This window comes from Trichinella spiralis, assembly GCF_000181795.1.
Source record: "Trichinella spiralis strain ISS 195 chromosome Unknown Scfld9, whole genome shotgun sequence".
NCBI lineage: Eukaryota > Metazoa > Nematoda > Enoplea > Trichinellida > Trichinellidae > Trichinella > Trichinella spiralis.
Window position 1 is genome coordinate 2,821,394 of NW_003526948.1, and position 20,565 is coordinate 2,841,958.

The window sequence follows — 20,565 nt, forward strand, 5'->3', positions numbered from 1 at the left end:
TTTGGGGCGAGCGAATACGCCAGCCGATGAAACATATTTCCTGAATGCAAAAGCGATACGGTGCGGTGATATTTGTTTTAATTAAAATTGTCTTTCTCGTTCGTTGTCGATCATGCCAAACATTTGCAGAGATCAACAAGAACACTGAAAACTGTACGAAACAATGAGCGTTGAAGAGTCAGCCGGACGTTATGCCAGTTCGGATCAGGCGGATGGTGATGCGTCGAATTCGGTATCCAAAGCTGGGCCCAATCAGGATGGTCCGAATCGACCGGTGCCGTTCCAAAATCTCAAAGATATACAGGCGAGTTGTGGTTGCGGTTGACTGGTATGCCGGTGATGTGGAATTTGTTTCAGGAAAGAAAACGGTCCCTGACTCTCGACTTCGGCGATTCGAAGTGTGTTCGGAAAAAATTGGATACGCAGGATGTTCTCCAGCTGCTCGGCTTGTCGTCGCCGGATCTCGAGCGCTTCTTCACGCAAGGCGTTGCGGTGGTGTCGAACACGCCCACGCCCACGCAGTTTTTCTATCCCAAAAATGTCACAGCCGAACAAGAGCAATACGCTCGAGGCTTTATCGACGCGTTGAATCAGATTCACCAGATGCGCGGATTTGTTCCAATGTCGAACATGCTGTCGCCGGGCTTCGTCTCCAACACCGTCGCCCAAGCGGACATTGAAGAAACCAAACGCAACGAAACTCGTAAGTCCACTGTTCAAACTTTTCCACAATCACCACCTCATCAGAATGCGTGGTGTTGTTTGATTTCACTTTTCTGCGTTGTTGTCGTTGTTATTTTTTGAAATTGTCGATTTTTTTAAATGGATCATTGAAGCACACTTAGCCTAGGCTAGCATGATCAGAAGTAGTAGTAAGAATCCAAGAAAGAAAAAAGAGATAGGGGGGGGGAGTGGTGATGGTGGTGGGAAAATGATCCAGACGTCGTTGAAAGCACGCCTGTTGTTGTTGTTGTTCAGTCGCGGATGGAATTTTTATTCAAAAAAAATAATAAGTTCCATAATAGATGCAGAATGGGGGAAGAGAAAACAATATCTGCAGCTGTCGAAACATGCGATTGAGGGAGAATTTTTTCTTCATTTTCACTCCAACTATGTTGTTCCATGCTTTAGTTTTTTTACAATTAACCACGTTACGTGATCAGTAGTGTCACGTCACGCGTCGTTTCCGTCAACCAAACCCACGTCTCGTGATGACTGTTTTCAACGGGAAGCATTTTTTTCACGCTTTGCCGGTTGTTGAAAAATTTCAAAGTATTTAAAATTAAAAAAAAAGAAAATTTTTTTTTATTTTTTCGAAGCTAGAAGACGACGACGAGTAAACAATTTGCGCGCGCGCGCAGTGGTTTGCATCTTCGTCACGGCAACGACAAACCAGCTCAGCTTGTTTTTGCTTCAGACACAACAATACACTGCTTTACTGTAGGAGAAAATTCACTGTGGGACGGTTTTCTATTGAAGCATCTATTTGAGGCGTTTATGTTAATTGTATTCCATCAAGCTAGCCAGTTATATGTCACACATACATACGCACACACATTTGGGCAAATATGTGCACAGACGTTGCATTTGCCGATGTTGAAATTGACAAAAATTATTCAAACAAAAACAATTATCGATTGTTTACTGTAGGCATGGTATTCTGTCGATTTGAAATTGTTACTTTTTCATTTTCAGCACAACTGAAACTGAAATTTAAACAATTGAAATTTTCCAATCGATAAAATGATACTTTTTACACCTGGATTTGGGAGAAGAATAATTGAAAATTGTTTGCAACACTGATAATAATGGGGGGAAAAAAATTATTTTTTCTTAAAATCATTCGATCAATTTTTAATTATTAATCAATTCTGTTTATGATATTTCATCTACTATTCGACTGTGTTGTGTGGTTTACGTTCGTCAAATTGCAATATCAAAGCAGCAAAATTGATTTTCCACTTATAAATTGTTTCTTGCCACGTATATATATATAAAGCAGCGTTGGAAACAGTATAAACAGCTCAGTTGTTGTTTTCAACAACAGGATTACTTGATTCTAAAATGGGATTTCAAACATTGCTCTATTTAACGGTAATAATTTATTGATCGGTAGTGGAGCATAAAAATTGAAAAAAATAATAATTTCCAAATCAAATTTCATTTCGATGACTGATTGTTATGAATTGAAGTACCGTCAACTTATTGACAAACAAGTTGTGCGAAGATTTTTTTCTCTAAAACTTCTAATAGTTTTTTTTTTCAAAAATTTGTTTTGCTTCATTTTTTCGACTATGAATAATCCAGATTACAAAATATCATGCTTTTTTTTTATTGTGAACATTTCATGGCAAGCAACGTTTCATTGGGAATATATTGTTTGATGAATTTTTTTTCTTCTAATTCATTTGTTCCTTTGTACTGTAACAAACAAGAATGGATAGAAATGCGATATTTGAATTTTCGTTTTTTTTCTTGAAAACTGGTGAAATAGAAGAATGTACGTGTGACAGAATTGAATGCTAGCCTGAATAGAACAATTTTTAGTATATATATATTTAAAAAAAATTCCATTTTTTGAAATTGTATTTCCTATACGCACATTGTGTGTGTGTGTGAATGAGAAAAAGCAGAGGATGTATTGTTACACGTTTTGTTGTTAGTTGGTCCAGATTTGAGGGAGTGTTGTTCGGTGTTGTAGTTTACTTAGTCGCGCTGCGCATTTGGGAATTTTCAGAAATTTGTTTAAATTTTGGCTTTGTTCTGTTAGCATTTTCCAAACTGTGCCGAAACAGTGCGTGAAGCGAAACATCCGTGCGCACCGAACGCGTGGACAAGTGCAGGTTTTCGACAAATCTGCAAACAAATTTAACATGCAATTGCAGCGCGTGTGTTGTACAATTTAGCAATTAGTACAACGACATTAAGAGAATGGGAAAGGGAAAATTGTAATTTTGTTATTAAAATGGTGTTCTTTTAATTATACCATTTCCCGCATACCAGTTGTTTATTTATCTACGAATTCTTGTATCTATATTTGATAAGTGTAACGTAGAATTTAAGTAAGGGATGCTTGCTTGCTTTGTCCGTGGCCTTTTTGTAGTGATGACAGTGCGCGTTTGGTGTTAGCGTTCAAGTTTTATTATTTGTTCAAAACTGTTTTTTTGTTTGTTGTTCTGAAACTTTAATATGTTTTTCTTTAGAGAAAACAAAATGTGTTATTTTAAAAATATTTTTTGTCTTTTCAATTGTTTTGTAGTAGTAGTAGTAGTAGTAGTGGTAGTAGGGTAATAATAGCAGCGGCAACATCGACAGTAATAGTATTGGTTTTGTGTGATATTCATCTACAGAAATCTTTTATCTGTATACATAGATAGATGCAGATATTCGATTTGATCGAGCATTTAGCAAACGATTGTTGCATTAAGTGTGGTATATTTTCAAATCAGGTGTGTAGGCAACGATGAGAAACAGCATTAATGTTTGTCTAGACAACGTTGATTCATCGATTTGTCGCTTACTTTAATGCTGTTGTTTATCTGCGCCAGTAAAATGGTCGTTCGGTCAATCGGTCGGGTCGACTTTTGCATTAATAGTTCTAGAAGTTAATGGAAGCGTTTCTTTGTCGTTCATTGATGTTGGCAGAGTCGTAAATTTGCCGTAGAAAACGCGTCGTTTGAATTTCACAGTATTGTTGTTGTTTTTTTTCTATTTTTTTTCAGTATTCAGCGCTCTGGTGTTGGCTAATTCACAGAATTGCACAACACCGTCGTCGTCATCCGCATCCACGTCATCATCTATATCGTCGTCGTCGTCGTCTTTGTCGGCCAGCGGTGGACAACAGCAAGCATTGTCTGCGTCGACTGAAGACCAACAGCAGCAGCGACAGGAACAGCAGAAGCAGCAACAACAACAACAACAGCAGCAGACGACAAATTTGAATCCCAAGCCGACGACCACTGGCACAAGTCGAAAACGATTTACAAGACAAAGTACTGCTGCTAATAAGATGCAACAGTCGTCGTCGAAAATTCTTCAAAGCAGCCAAAAGTCCGATCATGCACACCACTACCTTAGCAATTATGATCGACAACAAGCGAACGAGATGTTCTACGGTAGCCGACCGAGAGCCGAAACTGCCGTCACGACCAGCAGTAGTGGCACTAATCCGTTGACGTTGGATTACATCGCCGAAGGTTTGGGTTTGCACGGTCGACTGCAGTCGGCCGCGGACAGCGGCGGCAATTTCGATCTGGAACTGGATGTCGACAGTCAGCAAGTAGCCAGTGGCTTGTCGTCGGCCAGTTGTGTGGTCACGTCGACTACCCAGTCGCCGAACAGTAGTCTGCCGTCGACGTTGTCACCGATGGATTTGCAAGAACAAGAACGGATCAAGTTGGAACGGAAAAGAGCCCGGAATCGAGTAGCGGCGACCAAGTGTCGTCGACGTAAATTGGAAAAAATCACCGAATTGGAATCGCGCGTTAGCACTTTGACCGCGCAGAACGAAGCTTACATGGACAGCATTCGGGCTATAAGTCAAGAATTGCAACATTTGCAGCACGTTTTGCAAAAGCACATTGAAGCCGGTTGCAAATTGCAAATTCACATGTCTACTTCGACCGTTGTTCGGATCAAAGAGGAATCGGATTTGGCGTCGAATTGAAACCTATTTCACATACTACTCCAAATTGTTCCAATGCACTCTCTAAACTCATGTGCCTTATTTTGCAGTTTTCTCTTGCACAACGGTGAAAATTAACCAAACGACAACACACGTGCATTATTATATATATATATATACATTCTTGGTTTGTACATGTTCCAATCAAAGGTATAATACATCATGCTCGTGCACATTTATCAGTGTGTGCGACTTTGTGTGTGTATACATATATATATATATATACATGTACGTGCCCATATATGTTCACAATTTTAATTTTCCATAGCTACAAGCGAATGTACTGTGATTTGAATTGTGCTTTTCCCTTGAGAACTGTCATGTTCTTATTTTTAATCATTTTACTCGGTGTTATTTCAATTTCTTCTCCCCGCCCCTCCCCCACCCTTGCTCTTCAATTTCCGGTTACAAGAACCCAGTGAGTGATATGGTTAAAGTTCGCGATGCATCAGAATTTCTGTTTGAATCGAATTTTTTTTCCAATGAATTTGTTAAAATGTTTTCAAGATTTTTCAATTTCAGAAATGAATAAATCGGATATTTGGAGAAATTGATCTTGACAAACACGAATGCATATTCCATCTAGTTGAGGCGAATACAAAAGCAAAGTCAAAAATACGCGGGCAGGTTCGTTTTCAGACAATGTTGATGATTTGCATAACAAACAAACTAGTCCTGTGCGCAAACTAGTTCATAGTTGACGTCTGGTACAACAATTGCGCTCAGTGTCGGGTACGACGTCAATTTGTAGCAGTTATTTTTAATTTTCAAAGAAAATAATTTGCATGTTCGTTGCAGAATATGCAAAAATGAAAGAAACTGTTCAAGTCGTCTGTGTCCAACGCCACTGTTGATCGCGATCATGAACTGGTTTACTGTTATTGATAGGGCGATAGATAATTTGCATATTGCGAGTGTAGCGTCGTTATTCGACCATCCTGATTGCACTGAAGCTCAACTCTGAATTACATCTTCACAACGGAAACGTGTCTGATTTGAAAAAATTCATATTTAGAAACTCACCAATCTCAAATATCAAAACATATATATATCTTAATTTACATTTATAATATAGATTGATATAAAAATCATTTGTTGAACTTATGAAAGAGATTGTTGACATTGTGTTTGACACAGTTTGACTTTGTCTTCATTATACTTGATTATCAGAAAATGAATGTCACGAAATGATGAAGTATCGCTAAAGTAATAAAATAAAAGTGAACATTTTCAATTGAAAAATAAATAAACTATTCTTATTGTAAAGTGAAATTTGTTTTGAACGCGCTGTAATTCAATTCAACTGATTGATTATATGGTTCAGCGCAGTATGCAAATTTTTTTTCGTATTATTTGTCCTACGTGCATCGTATTATCAATTTTTGTTTGCGATCGTAAATTGATCAAATAAATTAGAGATATTTTCAAACTGACATTCTTTTTTCATATGTTGAATCAAAAAAAATGTCCATTTGCTGCTTAATTATCATAAATTACAGTAAGAAATTGTTAAACATTCCGACAATTTATTCAATAATTCATTTCTTGTGTACAGTTTCATAAATGAATTTAAAAAAATAATTTTATTTCTGCCTCATCAGTAAAATAATAATAATAATAATAAAGTGTGAAAAGATCTATAATAAAAGTGCTCCATTAACCGACCAAATGCATGCAATACTGGGCAGCATCTACACCGTTCGATAGTACATACATACATACATACATTTTGGACAAAAGTACGGTCAAATTGAAAATCGTTCACAAAACAATATCAAAGCAAACGAGACAAAAAAAACAGAATTGAGCGCGATACAGCAATAATGTATACTCTAAAAACAATGTTGTTGATTAAGGAAATGATTTAAAATTGTGCAAATTCAAACATGGCAAAAGAAATTCCACTTGCACATAGAAATAAATAAATATTTCGTATTAAAAAAATGAAAGATAGAATGGAAATGGTAAATTTAAAAAAGAAAAAATTGTTGACAATGTGCTCTTCTTTGGTTTGCATGTTGCACGCAACACTTGTCTCGAGTTGACAATGGCAACGGCAAGTGAACAGAAAAAACACGCCAAGCAGAAAAGCTTAACAAAGACGTGAGACAAGAGAAAAAAGAAACACGAACGACAAACGCGACTTTCATTCATTCTTCATTCGATCAGTCGAAAAGTTTTACAAATTGGTTTGTCCAATCGGATGGGTGTAATTTGTCCATTCGATCTTTGACCGACAACAGAAAATTCTGTCCACTTTTGATGGACACAATAATACACTTCGGACGGATGGAAATTTTTTCTTTTTCAAAGTTCATCTACACTTTTACGCTGTCGAAACATTACGTCAGTCAGTTCTACAACTGTATCGACGACCGTCTTGAAGTAGCGCATAGTCTGAAACGGAGTTATTTTATCAGCATGATAGTTATATTTATAGGAATATGATGATTTGAAACAAAAAAAAATAGAAAAGAAATGCAATCAGAAATACAAAATGATGTGAGCATGGATTGGCACCCTGAATTTTGTACAAAATCAATCACAGATCGGAAAAAATTTTCACCACCTAGTGTTCAAAGTCAATTTATTATTTATTTATACGTTTAATTTTACAATTATTCCAACTTTTGAACTGTTAACAATATAATGGATGTTAGTTGAAAATTTAATTGAAATGAAATTCTTTGCTGCCAACGAATCAAGACTGTCTTCCCAGTACTGACTGACGTAATCTTGTCAGATAAAGTTGAAATGACCAATGACATGTCAGAAAGTTGATAAAGTTAGATGTGATGCATAAGAAGTAGTCCGTGAACGTGAACGTTTCGCAGTTGATTATCTTTTATTAAAATAGTTTACTGCAGCGCAGCAAATGTAAAAATGATTAAGTGTTATTTTTGAGAAATTATCATCAATTGACATCTTTGTTAAGAAAGTAGACTACTGTGTAGTAGCCGTATCTGTGGACGGGTCCATTATCTTAGCCGCAACCAGTACGCAGACGACAAACAAGTCTGTGCCAGTTTTGGATCAAAAATAGCATCCACTAGTTTGAAAAATTGTTCAGTTCGCTGCAGCGATCGTTCATCCAATGAAGCTTGACGAACCGCCGTGATATTTTTTCACAATAATAATAACGTTATTTTTTGAAAAATATCCAAAATTGACGTCACGTGAAAAAAACAAACAAACAAACAAATTTCCCAAAAGTTGCACAGGTTGTTGGAAATTTAAATAATTATCACGCGAATGAATTGCTTACTGGAACTGATAATTGTAAAAAGCTTACCGTTTTGTAAAACAGGCAACTAACGGCATCTTCATCTTCACCGTATGGGCAGTCGGGGCGTCCATTGCACAACGCGGATTCATCAATGCATACACGATAGCCGTGCAATCGTCGACTAGGACAAAGCAGTTGGGTAATTTTCCCATGCACTCGAGGACAATCTGCAAAATCGATGGTTCACATTCACGTTCACTAATAGAATTTTATTTTCAATTTAAAAAACCGATAAAAACAATTTCGCTCAATTGTGCATTTTATCTCGCATATTATGTACTTCATACTTTCACTGACACTGTAAGCACACATGACAAGCACAGGTCATCATTTTTGAAAAATATTAATATTGCCATACGAACAAGCTGCACAAATTTGAGCTTTTTCAAAACTAGACCACTGTTGAGCTGTTTATTCGCGAGTCGAATGTTGTAACCTGAGCAAGTGATCAGTTTCCAAATAAATTATTCTTATCTTATCAATTATTCGATTCATACATTAATTAATGTGAAATCAATTCAGCCGAAATTGCACATGCTGAATTTTATTTTACTTTTTTTTGAATTACAAATCCACCGCTAGTAATCCTGATTTAGCGCTTTCATTTCGCAATATCCACCAGTAAAGACGAACACGACTTTTATACCGTTTTATAATCAATCGATGTCTATTTTGCATTTCTATGCGCAATTTCAACAACATTTTTTACACATTTTTCCCGTGTAGACGATTCAATTTCGAGCACTTGTTGAAAACTGTTGTGCTGAATAAACAAACATGTTGATTATAGCGCTTAGAATTGATAAAATAAATAATTAATATATATATATATATATACGTTGAATACTGAATTTACTGAAGCTATTTCAATGCTACTAGGTGTTGCTGGAATTTTCACGTGATTATGCAAATATTTATTCAATGCTCGCTCGACGAAGCTTAATTAATTAGAATGCAACGGCTCGGAAGACGTTCGTTTGGCTTATTGCAAAAGTGCAGTGGAAAACGACAAACCGTCGATTTGTGTGATGTGATGAATGCACGACGAATAAACCAGATATTCAATAATTTTTCCGCATTCCACCATCAGCAAAGATGACATCAATTAGTATGAGCACAAAAAATACGCTCTAGGCAAATTCAACGAATGCAACGGTGCAAATTGAGCTGCTTTAACTTTTTCTACACAGATGATTCTAATTTCCAACAGCATCACTGCTGTCAAAAATTACACAAACAAAATTGCAATTAAAACAATGCAGAACTTGTTTACTGTATACTTTACAATAACAATAAAAATTCTTTAAATTTAATTCTTTTTAGGACAGAATGTTTTCAACTCGCTTTGCAACGTGTTTGCATACTACTTTTTTCTCCAGTCGTGTGTCACATATTCATATAAACATTTCCAGCATTATATATGCTTTTGTTATGTGGAAATTTTTATTCAACATCTATCCGTTGCATTTAATCACTACTCTTCGAATTTTCTTTTTTACAATATTTCATATTATTCTTATTTGTTTGTCTTTTTTTCTGTGAATTTAAACTAACATCTCTCTCTCTGTCAGAAGAATATTAAAATATTTCAATTTACAAAAGTACAAATATCGCGACAAATCTTCCTGAATACAAGTATATGTGAAGTTTATGAAAAGCTGAATCAACAAAATATGCTCATTGACATTTCACTCCAAAATGATCAAGTCGTTCATTATGATGAAAATTTTAAATGTTTTTTTCTTCTGGATTAATTTTTTACATTTGCAGCTTTTTATAATACATCTGAACAGATTGGCAAAGTGCAGTCAGTGCAGTTTATTGACAACAAACAGAGCCTAAACCGAAACAATTAACCATAATATTGCAGTTAGTTCGATTGGTTGCAGGTCTCTACCAGTATGTAACGTCATTAACCTGTTCTATTTTTCTGCATTTTACAGCAATATCTCGCAGAAGATCAAATGAAAAAAGCCAAAACAAAAGCACTACGTATGCCAAATATTTGCTCGAAAAAAAAACATTCCACGTTCCAGCTACGAATGTTTTATTTACAATAAATATGTTAATTATTTTTTTTTCGAAAATTGTGCTAATTCTTTTGAAAGTATCATCGGCATCATTTGCATACGCTTTATTTTAAAAAAAAAAACATACAATTTCTCGTGTATTGGCTGTGCAATGTAGATAGAAGAAATGACGTTGTGAAAATTTTTGAAAATCGCTTGAAAATCCGTTTTTCTCAACCTCACTAATCATCATTTACGCGAGCTTATTTAACAACATTCCCGCTAGAAATGTTTCCTATCAGTTATTGATGCTAAACGTACATATTTACATACGGAAGACAATTACTGACTTCGCAGTTTGTTTGGTAATTGTAATTTTGGTTTGTTCACTAGAAAAATTAACATTTGTATGCGCAGAATATTTTTTCGCTTTTTATAAATTATACGAGTCTGAATTTTATACGCGATGACAGTTCAGCTGTATCAACTGTTCCAGGCAATTAAAAAAAAATACCACATGTGCCAATGGATTAAAATTTCCAAAAAACAATTCAAATAAATAAACAACTCACCGTAACCGTTTCCGGCTAAGTTGACGGCAGCTTGCAATTTTCTTTCAGCTTCACGACCAACATCGAGAAAATTAAGCCGCTGGTTGGATTTCGAACTCCAGCTCGGGCGATTGTCATCTTCACTGTCATCCAGGTCGGAAGAAAGATGCAAATTGGCATTGATGCGAAATTCGCCCATGTTCACTTTCCCAGACAGCAGGCCGGTCTGGGATGTCTGGTCGGTTGCAGGGCTTCCGCCCGCTTGCACCAGACCTGTACTGGGATAATTATTAGCATGCTGATGATGATGGGATTTGCTGTGTCGGTGACGGTGAGAACTAGTCAGCGGCGTTGGAGCAGTCAACGACCCGTACGGATTAGGATCAAAATAAATTGTCCTTTTAGTCGATTCGGCATCTTGGCTCAGTTGTGAATGACCATTCAATTCCGAATGTTCCAACACACCTCGTTTGGAAGCTTTCGGTGAATCAGCTACTGGAGCGGTGAATGACGACAAATGATGCTCATCTGCTGCTAATGACGACGACGACGACGACGACGACGACAATAACATCCTCTCACTGAGCATCCGTCTCAAATTTTGGAACATTTCCATCGCTTTGGTCAAACCAGAGCGCAGCCGTCGACTATTGCCATCATTGTTAGTTTTTTCAGAAAATTCTGCTTTATCGGGCAAATGTTGCTCACCGTGTGAATTGACCTGCCGTCGGTGTCTCAGATGCCAATTTGCAATATCTGTCGGCAAGCTTTGCACCGGACAAGGCTGTCGTAAGAACACCAGCAGCTCAATTACAACAATGCAAACAGTGATGGGCTTTACCCAACCGAAGTTGGCACCGCTACTACGCCAGTGGATCAAATTCATAATAATGAATGTTTTTCATCAACGAATCCATTAGTCGACCAAATGAAAAGCAGTTCGAAAAATATATTATTTTCTTGATTAAAGCAACTGTTCTATTCATTGAAAAAAACGCTTCATCCAAAATGATGGTTCGGTGATGTCCAGCATTTGCCGGAGTCGCGCTACAGTGGCGCACTTTTTATAAAGCTTGCTCGCTCGACGGTAATTTCAAGCAATTCGCCACCCCATATCACTGTTCTCCAGCACGTGAAAATGCAACCTTGACGCAATATCCCGTATTTTTCTGAAAGCAAAAGCAAATAACGTTCAAGTAATGTTTAACAATGGAGAGCATGAAAATGTAGAACAAGCGCAGATTGTGGAAATAGCAGAGTGCATGTTGGAAAATATAGCTGGCCGACTAAATTCTCTAAACTAGAGCAGCCAACTACGTCGTACACTACTCAGATCAAACCACATCTCCTTATCGAAGAAAATATTTCCAGTCAATATATCAAGAAGCGCCACACATGCAACCTTTTTTGCGTCCTATATAATATTGCTAGTATTCAATTGGAATTGTAAAACGTTCGCTTAATAATAATAATAATAATCATAACTGTAATAAGAGAACATTCGAAGCAGCTGGTGACAGTCTTCTTGTTCAACGGTTGAAAGCGAACTTACTGAATTGATGATAACCTTAGAATTGAAAATAAGTACAGAAATGAAGAAAACTGGAAAACTTTTTCGACACTATTTTTTTTTTACTTTACACTGACTGGAGCATAATAAAATTTCACGCTTGTTCTGATCAAACTAACTTAAATAACATAAATAATTTTAGAGCTGTTTTGCATGCGTGTGAACATAACAAACATACGCAATTTTCAGTCCATCAAAACATATTTGCTTTCATCATCATCATCATCATCATCACCGGTTGATTTAGTCGTGGCTAGATTTACGCAATTGTACACTCATTGTGTGGATCAGAATTTTATAAGCTCGAAGACAACTCGAACCATCAGAGCAGCAGGTTAGCATTTAAATGCTAAATTGAATTGCTTTTTAAACAAAACAACAAACAAATTCACTTGAGCAAATAAATGAAATGACCAATTTTCAGCCAATGATATCTGCTCCACAGATAACCAATGCAAACAATATTCGCGATTACTGTGTACTGAGTTAGTGACTGACTTTATTGACTTCAGTCCAGTTCGATTCACATGTAAATTAGAATAAATTTAAATTAAATTAAATTACTGTCCATCAATTTCAACAAATGAATCAATTGAATGAACAGTTCCACTATTAATCCAAAACCAAAGAAATTAACATGCGCACTAGGTTCTATGAATTTTTTGAATGAACAAAAAAAAACTGAAAATAAACTCATCCTTTCCAATAATGCATCTGTATTTAGTGGAAATTTTCAACAAGTTTCTTCGACGAGCATTTGCAACGTTGTTATTGAAAATTCACAACAACAACAACAGAGTGATTATCGAAATAAAATTATAAAGTTTTTTTTGCAAAAAAAATAATAATACCTTATCATATGTAGTATGCAATTACAGCTGCAAGCGGTGCTCAATGGCGATGCAAATTTAGAATATTCCGATCAAATTTTCAAGTAAATTAGTAGAAATAAATAAATATATATATATTCTTGTTTATATATTTATCTGGAAAGAACGGGGCTTATCAATCATTAACCGTTGCACATTTCGAATGGCGGAAGTGTTTCTTAATTGCGATTAGAGCTGAATAATATTGATTGAAAAGTGAAATTCAGTATTCCGATGGATTCGGTCAGTGGATTTTGTGCATTTATAAGATTACTCGGAACACACGTCGACTGGAAATGATTACTCAAACCCGAACCAACTATATGTATATATAGTACATAGACTAGAGTGGATTATGAAAAGCTGTAGAAAATTATTCGATAGAAAAATCAAATCAAATCAAATAAGTTGTGCTTTTCGTCTGTCGTGAAAAGCAAAGACAAAAATTTTAAAATAAAAACGTTACTTTCACTCTTATCATTAATTTTCTTCAATTCTTGTTCACTGAAGTGTAAAAAGAGAATTTTCCCCCTTTTCGCTTTCAGCATGTAACAGGATGATAAATGTTGTCTTCAAATGGATTCCACTAGTGTGCTGATATTGCGCTTCAATAATTTGACAGTTTCTACGAAAATTGTCAAAACGAAATTTACGAAGAAAAAAATTTTTTTCCCTTTTCTTCATTACTGTAATAATAAGTAAGTATAAGTAGCAGTAGTAGTAGTAGTAGTGGCTGTTCTTTGTAATGTCATACGTTTGAATTTGATTTTCAGTTAGTATGTCGATTATAGCATTTAATTATTATTATTATTATTGTCAAAAACTGTCGATGGTGTTATCAAAAAAAAATCCGGGACACCCTTGCAACTCCTTTTATCCTAATATATGTATATATTTTGATAAAATAATCGCTGCCCGTGCTCTGAAATTAAAAGAATTTTCCAGATGCCCTGAATAGACAACCCCATACAAAGCACTTACTTAATTCAATGTGACATTTATTGTTTGAAAAAAAAGGAAAAACATCTTTTTTTATTCCACCATCATATACTTCACTTCTTCCAGAGTGTTAATTTTTTTACATGTTAAATAGAAAACTTTGTTTTGAACAGCTTTCAAAAAAAGAAAAGAAAATAACCTGAAATTTACTGTTGAACAGCGTTAAGCCTAAATTCGAATGTTTGAATGGTTTTTAGTAGAATTTAAGAGAAAAACAAATTTTAAATTTCATCGATTCATCTTCACAGACAAATTCCACAAAATAAAGTACTAAATTGATGGAAACAAAACTTTTTCAAATTCGACAACCAGCAGAAAGCAGAAATTACACCGTGAAACAAGAATTTATTTTCGAGATCAATTCGAAAATTTCACTTTTATTAATTAACCCAAACTGATGAGAAGAAAATTTGAAATTGAACAATAAATAACACGACGGCAGCAATCCTGACTTTTAAGATCATAAAAGCAGTAATTTCCTTATTGACAAAAAGGAAAATTGAACGAAATTTTCATTTTCAAATACGTTTAAAATTGACAATTAATTTTTTTTTCTTTTACAAATAAACAACCTGATCATCATTTGAAATTTACAAACGCACCTTTTTACAGTGGCAAAATTGTAACCTATTGTTATTGTGAAAAATAAATTCAATAAATTAATGAAAGAAAAAGAAAAAAAATTTTTTTTCTTCTTCCATTTAAATTATGCATATGTGAAAAGAAAAGACAGTGACTCACTTTGATTTGTTTTAACAACTTAATGGGATTTTCAGGTATTAGTGATATTTTTCAGCTCGAATAAGGTACACTGTCCATGCTAGAAGAGCCGGCATGATGATGGTCGAATTGGTTGCGTGAGGCGAGCAAATTAAGATCCAGTTGTCGGTTGGTATTTTTCCCCTTCCGCTGCTACAGTGGTGCATAGGCGAAAATTACAGTGCCCCACACGCATACACACACACACACACACACACACACACACACACACACACACAGTAAGTAAGGTCAACAAACGACAGTGAACAGACCAAGAAAATCATGTTCACATGCTCTGGGTCGATTTCGGCCGACAAAATTACCCGGTATTCTAGTTTTTATTTAGGTCCACTTGGACAACATGCCCCGCTGGATCGGCGAAATGTCTGTCACTGAATTTATTCACAATCGCCAAATTGAAAATGCAAATTGTCCCATATATATATATATATATATGTGCGTTGTCTTCGATTATTATTGCATCAGAACATTGCCGATTCTCTTCCCCCTTTCCCCCCCCCCCCCCACCCCACCGATTCAAATCAACTCGACTAACAACCAATGAAAAATGCTCAAAAAACAACAAATGGCAACGATAGTTGGAGGAGAAAATTTCCATATAAATAACACTTCTTCTTACAATTAATTAGTTCGAGTTCGACGCGTTGTTAGAAGATATTATCGTGCAATCGAACCCTGAGTGATGTGATACTTATCGAAACGAGATTTCTTCTTCTTCTCCTATTTATTTATTATTCTCTAGCCCGCATCTACTGCCGACACGACAACATCACACACATCCTTGGCCGCAACATGTCACATTACGTGGTCACATTAAACGCAAAATTTTCAAACTGCTCATATTTTTCCATTCACCACTGTCTACGATTTATTCGACGACTTCACGCATCTTTTTTTTATGCTTAGTTTTTCTTTTTCTGTTTAAATTTAAAAACGCTTAACTTTCTTTCATTGACGTTCACATGTAGATTTAAAACGAGAGAGAGAGAGAGAGAGAAAAAATATTACTGCGAAACACGAGGCGGAAAATAAAACGAGGAAACAGGAGAAAAAGAAAACAAATTAAACTGCTAAAACTCATTACAGCCTCGAGCAATGGGACGGAAAAGAGATAATTAATTTCTCTTACTTCCAATTAACCGGATCAACACTGTGGAAGAAAATTTCAACTGACAACATTTTCGAGATGGTAATTTTTGACGTTCTCCTCCATGAAGCTATTTTTTTTTTCATTCACATCAAACATCAAATCAAATTATCGAACAATATTCTGTCATTTTCACAACAAACAAACAAACAAACAAAATAATATACAAAACACTAATAATAATAATAATAAACTGATGATCATTCACCAACAGTTTAAAGTAGAAATAAAAGTTGATATTTACATAATTATTACTCGGGTTAAGTGAAAGCGGAAACTTATGACTGTTGCAGAAATGAATTTATTATTCCACTTGACGCCGTTCTACGAACAGGCAAAAAGGTCAGTCAGACGGCTAAATTGTGCATTGCATTCGACGAACCAACGCTGACCTTCAGGAAGAAAAGAAACTACTACTAAGCTAAAATAGATAATATCGACTTGTTGCCAACAATTTGTTTATTTATTATTTTGCTACTGGTGATAAACCGTCTCTGCTGAAAGCTTACTTTTTAGCATATCTTTCAAAAATAAACAAACAACAACAACAGTGTAAACTAAAATTTTACATTTTTTTTGAAATCTGAAAATGGAAACAATAAATAAATAAATAAATATGTACATATATTTTTTCCATTTACTAGCTGAACATTGTAGAACGCAATGAGCATCTATATTGTTGAGTTGTGAAATTTTATGGAAAACATTTATTGACAATATTTTTCATTCATTAATTTATTGAAATTTATCAAAATCGATTTTTTTTTGCCAACGATGCAAATTATTATTGGATTGATTCCAAAATTGTAATATTTACACGTTGAAGAATGCATGGCATGTTAAAACCCCGCTATTGAATTACAGAACTGTTCAGACCTTGAAACAACTAGATCCAGTACAGTGGCCGGCGACTGACGACAACTGTTCGCCTGCCCGCTATGAAGACTTGAACATGACACTCTCGTGCGCAATGCAAATAAGCCCGAGCAGACGGATCAAATTTGGCCAATATGCAAATCAAATATTGTCACTTTTCATTCCAGTTGAAAGAATAAAACGACACACTTTTTGATTTTGTAATTTGAGAAAAAAAATATATATTAATTATTAAAAAAATAAAATTCATCTTAAGTTAATCAAAAATTACCTGCTTTTAAGCAGATGCAGACCGAATTGGAAAAAAGTTCACCATCAAATGAAATTGCCTATTCTCCGAGAGACAAAATGATGATGATGATGATGATGATAAAGTGAAAGGAAGAATAAGAAAAAAATTTTTTTTTCCAATTTCACAACTATTCCAAATGCAATAGTTTAAAATGAAAATTGAACGGATATTTGAAAGTGGCAAATAAAAAATTTGAAACGGCCACGTCGATGATCAATTTAGAAATGAACTAAGTCAAATGTAACGATATATATATATACATTTATATGTATATACATATAAAATTATCGACTGACTTGAAAATTGGACAAATAGACTTTGAAGTATATTGATGCATGAAAAATGGAAGAGATTGCGATTGCAGAGAAGAAAAATTAAAAAAAAATCACTTACAGAAGATGAACGTCGGTCGATTCGGCTAAATTGTTCTTTTCGATCTGTTCACAAGGTCTGCAGTTCTGCATAAAGCCGCAAAGTAAGTATCATCCGATCAGATTATAACACTCGCCTACAGGTAAAATCAAATACAGATTAATTTCTCGAAATATATCGTTTGATTTATTTCTCTCTGTGTGTGTCTGTATGCAAATATATGCATCTATACATGTGATAAACATGATGTACATATATTTGTTTGTTTACCATTATTTAGTACAACTAGATTATAGTTGGTGCTGGTGATGTGCAAATAAATTGCTGATCATGCAGAGTGCTATGTTATAAAATAAATAAATAAATAAATAAATAAAAATAAGTACATGAATACACAAGGCTGCGATGTCTTCGGGATGTCGTAGAAGGAAGAAAGGGGCAAAGAGAGATATATTTAGAGTTGCATTTGAAAAATGTACAAGTTGGTTAGTTGGACTGGTTGACAATGTGGGTTGAAAGTGACACATGATGTATGCGAAGCTCTGATTGATTCTTGGGAATGTCGAAGTGGAGATAGAAATCGAGCATTGTCGTCGTCACCAGCAGCAACAGCAGCAGCAGCAGCAGCAGCAGCAGTTCGCACATACGACACCGACCACCACCAATGCTTAATTAGTCCACAAGTGGGGTGGGAGTGGGGGGTAAGGGTAAGGGTATATATGAGATGGGATGGGATGGGATGGGGGAGACAGACAGTATATGCCGACGTCGTTGGATTGTCAGATACAAAAACCACACCGGACAAGGGAAAATTTTTCTCTGGACCACAGAAAACATTAGCCGACGGCAAGTTTCGCTTTTCGCTTCAATTCGCCATTCAAATTTCAAGCTCCGCCGTGTTCACTTGAAGATGCTTATCAAGGTTGGCAGCGTAATTCGTCGTTGTCGTTTTTTGTCAACTCTGGCCCGTTTCAGCTCACCGCCTTAAGTACCCCATAAATTTCCGATTCTTCCAACTGCGCAACTGTCACACCATCCATCTATTCGAGATGACTTTGATAAAAATTAAATAATCCAAATAAAATTGGATAAAATTAAAATTTCAAAAACAAACAAACAATTCGTTTGTCTATTTTCTCTTTTATTCCTAAAAAAAGAAAGCCAGCACTTTCTTTTTCTTTTCTTTTCAATCATATTTGAACGTTTTCACCATTTTTGCATACACACCAGTTAATTTCAATTTTTCCATGCATCTGGTTCAAGGTTTTCATCATCAAACGACAACGATAACAACGGCTATAAATCTTTTCCATTTCAAAAATCAGATCACAAGGTAAATGCAAATTCGAACCATTAACTATTACTTTTCAATCATCGCCGTCATCAATTTCTGCTGCTGTCATTGGGCTTTTGCATTTCAACCAATAAATTTATAACCATTGAATTTGTAATAAAAATTGGATTAAAACAAAAAATATTTTCAAAAATCAATACAACTGAAACATGAAACATATCAAATAATCAACTCACTTTAACAAATGCATTTGAATTTTCACAATACTTCTTCAATTCTTCTCTCATAATGAAAATCTCGTAAAGTATGAAAAAGAAAACTTAAACAAAACATATAATAACAATTGGAAAAAAAATACAAACCAGATCCACCATAATAAGAGATTTATCTGTGATCATTGAAACACCATTCATATACTAAGTAGCATTGAACAAGTAATACAGTATAGTAAAGCTTAAAAAAATGTAAACTATTTATTAATCAACGTTGGCTTTTGTCATCTTTTTCCTGGTTTCGGTTTGGTTTGAAACGATGCTTTACCATTGCTTCTCTTTTCGCTTCGTACGCAGCAATATACTGGAACACTCCAGCACCACCATTTGTATTACAGTATTCTTCGGGAAGTGGAATTTTCAAAATGTCTCCAAGCATGAATGGTTTGAGCCATCCAACCAGAGGAGTTGATCCTGGAGTATACATGGACTGCTTGTGATAGAAGAGAAATCCGTCAACTGGGCATGTAAATTGCCAGCATTTTTCCACCAACGTATTGGTCAACGTTGCCGCGTCCGATGAAAAATTAGGCAACACTTCCAACCATATTGGATTAACCGATTTCAAGTAAGCGTCGCGTTGTTCGTCAGTCATTTTATCGTATTCTTCTTTACTAAAATATTTCATCACTAGATTCTCTTTCCAATCTTTTATCTTTTCTTTGCACCAGTAAAATCGAAATTCAGTATCACAATCGGTCACCGGCATGTTTCTCCACGCTATTATGTCCAAAATATAAATAATATTATCCTCAAAACGCCAAATGCAATCCAACTTTGAACCAGCCGGTAAATTGCACTTGATTGTTCTAATTTTTCGATTGGATCGACTAATAAGCTGGCAGTATTTACCATTCGAAATTAACAAACACCGTTTACCCATTGGACACGGTACCAGCAGCCAGTTCGTTTCTAAATCATCCGGCACATCCACCATCCATTCACTTTCCATAACTCCGCAGGCGACGGTCGTTTCATTCGGTAATTCTGTTTGCGAACATGCTGAAGCATCTTCCATTTCTACATCAGCATCAGCTTTAGCGATTCCGATACTAATTTGACGCAGCACATCCAACTGTTTTTCCCTCTTTTCTTTTTGTTCGTTCAGATATTTTATCCGACGATTTTTCTGCAATTCTCGAGCTCGCAGATTTCGATTAATCTTGGAAAACAAAGGATGCGCACGGTAAGTGGAATACATATTTCCACTTACCGCAGCATTCGCTTCCAACAACTGCGTAACCTCAGCGACTGGGTCTTCATCGGCCTTATCCATAATCTAAATACAATTTATATTTTAAATCATTTAGTTAGAATAATTTTAAAATATTATCAACATTAAAAAAAAATATATATATATAACCAGTTAGAAACAGTCATCCAGACAAACCGACAGTTAGAAATAATTCAAATCGACAAACTTATTGTCAAAACTCTGTACTCTGGCAATTCCTTCCCGCGCTTTGTTAATATAAGAAATTAAAGAAATAAATGATACAATTATAATGTAAACATTAAAACATTGTCAAACAGAAACATGCAACTTTTTTAACTAGTAAATATA

The 20,565-nt window shown here is 35.3% G+C and overlaps 8 protein-coding genes across 8 annotated transcripts; 4 read left to right on the plus strand and 4 right to left on the minus strand.

Moving 5' to 3' along the window:
• The first annotated feature begins 163 nt into the window (after positions 1-163).
• On the plus strand, positions 164-804 carry Tsp_05339 (transcription factor AP-1). The gene is made up of 2 exons (XM_003371626.1): positions 164-274; positions 358-804. Exons 1-2 carry the CDS (start codon positions 164-166, stop codon positions 802-804), a joined length of 558 nt encoding a protein of 185 aa, XP_003371674.1.
• A 1,815-nt stretch (positions 805-2,619) lies between these two features.
• Tsp_05338 (hypothetical protein) lies at positions 2,620-3,377 on the plus strand. Its single transcript, XM_003371627.1, has 4 exons — positions 2,620-2,700; positions 2,771-2,843; positions 3,064-3,136; positions 3,260-3,377. Exons 1-4 carry the CDS (start codon positions 2,620-2,622, stop codon positions 3,375-3,377), a joined length of 345 nt encoding a protein of 114 aa, XP_003371675.1.
• A 175-nt stretch (positions 3,378-3,552) lies between these two features.
• Tsp_05337 (transcription factor AP-1) lies at positions 3,553-4,666 on the plus strand. The gene is made up of 2 exons (XM_003371628.1): positions 3,553-3,604; positions 3,723-4,666. Exons 1-2 carry the CDS (start codon positions 3,553-3,555, stop codon positions 4,664-4,666), a joined length of 996 nt encoding a protein of 331 aa, XP_003371676.1.
• Positions 4,667-5,353: 687 nt separating this feature from the next.
• On the minus strand, positions 5,354-6,400 carry Tsp_05336 (conserved hypothetical protein). The gene is made up of 2 exons (XM_003371629.1): positions 6,346-6,400; positions 5,354-5,631 (listed from the first exon to the last, which is right to left on the minus strand). The coding sequence occupies exons 1-2, from the start codon at positions 6,398-6,400 to the stop codon at positions 5,354-5,356; spliced, it is 333 nt and encodes a 110-aa protein (XP_003371677.1).
• Positions 6,401-6,991: 591 nt separating this feature from the next.
• Positions 6,992-11,416, minus strand: Tsp_05335 (snurportin-1). The gene is made up of 4 exons (XM_003371630.1): positions 11,239-11,416; positions 10,552-11,025; positions 7,977-8,137; positions 6,992-7,081 (listed from the first exon to the last, which is right to left on the minus strand). Exons 1-4 carry the CDS (start codon positions 11,414-11,416, stop codon positions 6,992-6,994), a joined length of 903 nt encoding a protein of 300 aa, XP_003371678.1.
• A 161-nt stretch (positions 11,417-11,577) lies between these two features.
• On the minus strand, positions 11,578-12,442 carry Tsp_05334 (putative glutamate permease). Its single transcript, XM_003371631.1, is given in 5 exon segments — positions 11,578-11,699; positions 11,848-11,944; positions 12,167-12,214; positions 12,301-12,353; positions 12,364-12,442. The coding sequence occupies 5 exon segments, from the start codon at positions 12,440-12,442 to the stop codon at positions 11,578-11,580; spliced, it is 399 nt and encodes a 132-aa protein (XP_003371679.1).
• A 254-nt stretch (positions 12,443-12,696) lies between these two features.
• On the plus strand, positions 12,697-13,269 carry Tsp_05333 (conserved hypothetical protein). The gene is made up of 3 exons (XM_003371632.1): positions 12,697-12,923; positions 12,966-13,034; positions 13,197-13,269. Exons 1-3 carry the CDS (start codon positions 12,697-12,699, stop codon positions 13,267-13,269), a joined length of 369 nt encoding a protein of 122 aa, XP_003371680.1.
• A 5,940-nt stretch (positions 13,270-19,209) lies between these two features.
• Positions 19,210-20,277, minus strand: Tsp_05332 (snurportin-1). Its single transcript, XM_003371633.1, has 2 exons — positions 20,215-20,277; positions 19,210-20,130 (listed from the first exon to the last, which is right to left on the minus strand). Exons 1-2 carry the CDS (start codon positions 20,275-20,277, stop codon positions 19,210-19,212), a joined length of 984 nt encoding a protein of 327 aa, XP_003371681.1.
• Positions 20,278-20,565: the final 288 nt, after the last annotated feature.

Bases quoted from the DNA above. Each gene is read 5' to 3' on its own strand.
- Tsp_05338 (XM_003371627.1), top strand. From the start codon at position 2,620: ATGAGAAAAAGCAGAGGATGTATTGTTACACGTTTTGTTGTTAGTTGG. The intron at 2,701-2,770 runs GTTTACTTAGTC...TTGTTCTGTTAG, and splicing joins GAGTGTTGTTCGGTGTTGTA to CATTTTCCAAACTGTGCCGA. The intron at 3,137-3,259 runs GTTTTATTATTT...ATTGTTTTGTAG, and splicing joins CGTTTGGTGTTAGCGTTCAA to TAGTAGTAGTAGTAGTAGTG.
- Tsp_05333 (XM_003371632.1), top strand. From the start codon at position 12,697: ATGAACAGTTCCACTATTAATCCAAAACCAAAGAAATTAACATGCGCA. The intron at 12,924-12,965 runs GTTTTTTTTGCA...TATCATATGTAG, and splicing joins TATCGAAATAAAATTATAAA to TATGCAATTACAGCTGCAAG. The intron at 13,035-13,196 runs GTAAATTAGTAG...AGTGAAATTCAG, and splicing joins TATTCCGATCAAATTTTCAA to TATTCCGATGGATTCGGTCA.
- Tsp_05332 (XM_003371633.1), bottom strand. From the start codon at position 20,277: ATGGATAAGGCCGATGAAGACCCAGTCGCTGAGGTTACGCAGTTGTTG. The intron at 20,131-20,214 runs GTAAGTGGAAAT...CGAGAATTGCAG, and splicing joins TGTTGGAAGCGAATGCTGCG to AAAAATCGTCGGATAAAATA.
- Tsp_05339 (XM_003371626.1), top strand. From the start codon at position 164: ATGAGCGTTGAAGAGTCAGCCGGACGTTATGCCAGTTCGGATCAGGCG. The intron at 275-357 runs GTGCCGTTCCAA...AATTTGTTTCAG, and splicing joins AGGATGGTCCGAATCGACCG to GAAAGAAAACGGTCCCTGAC.
- Tsp_05335 (XM_003371630.1), bottom strand. From the start codon at position 11,416: ATGAATTTGATCCACTGGCGTAGTAGCGGTGCCAACTTCGGTTGGGTA. The intron at 11,026-11,238 runs GTGAGCAACATT...TCACCGCTCCAG, and splicing joins ACGGCAGGTCAATTCACACG to TAGCTGATTCACCGAAAGCT. The intron at 8,138-10,551 runs GTGAGTTGTTTA...TCGATTTTGCAG, and splicing joins CTTAGCCGGAAACGGTTACG to ATTGTCCTCGAGTGCATGGG.
- Tsp_05336 (XM_003371629.1), bottom strand. From the start codon at position 6,400: ATGTATGTACTATCGAACGGTGTAGATGCTGCCCAGTATTGCATGCAT. The intron at 5,632-6,345 runs GTTAATGGAGCA...GTTGAGCTTCAG, and splicing joins GTATTGCATGCATTTGGTCG to TGCAATCAGGATGGTCGAAT.
- Tsp_05334 (XM_003371631.1), bottom strand. From the start codon at position 12,442: ATGCTAACCTGCTGCTCTGATGGTTCGAGTTGTCTTCGAGCTTATAAA. The intron at 11,945-12,166 runs GTAAAAAAAAAA...AATATTATATAG, and splicing joins TATGCTCCAGTCAGTGTAAA to GACGCAAAAAAGGTTGCATG. The intron at 11,700-11,847 runs GTAGTTGGCTGC...TTTTGCTTTCAG, and splicing joins TGATCTGAGTAGTGTACGAC to AAAAATACGGGATATTGCGT.
- Tsp_05337 (XM_003371628.1), top strand. From the start codon at position 3,553: ATGGTCGTTCGGTCAATCGGTCGGGTCGACTTTTGCATTAATAGTTCT. The intron at 3,605-3,722 runs GTTAATGGAAGC...ATTTTTTTTCAG, and splicing joins TTGCATTAATAGTTCTAGAA to TATTCAGCGCTCTGGTGTTG.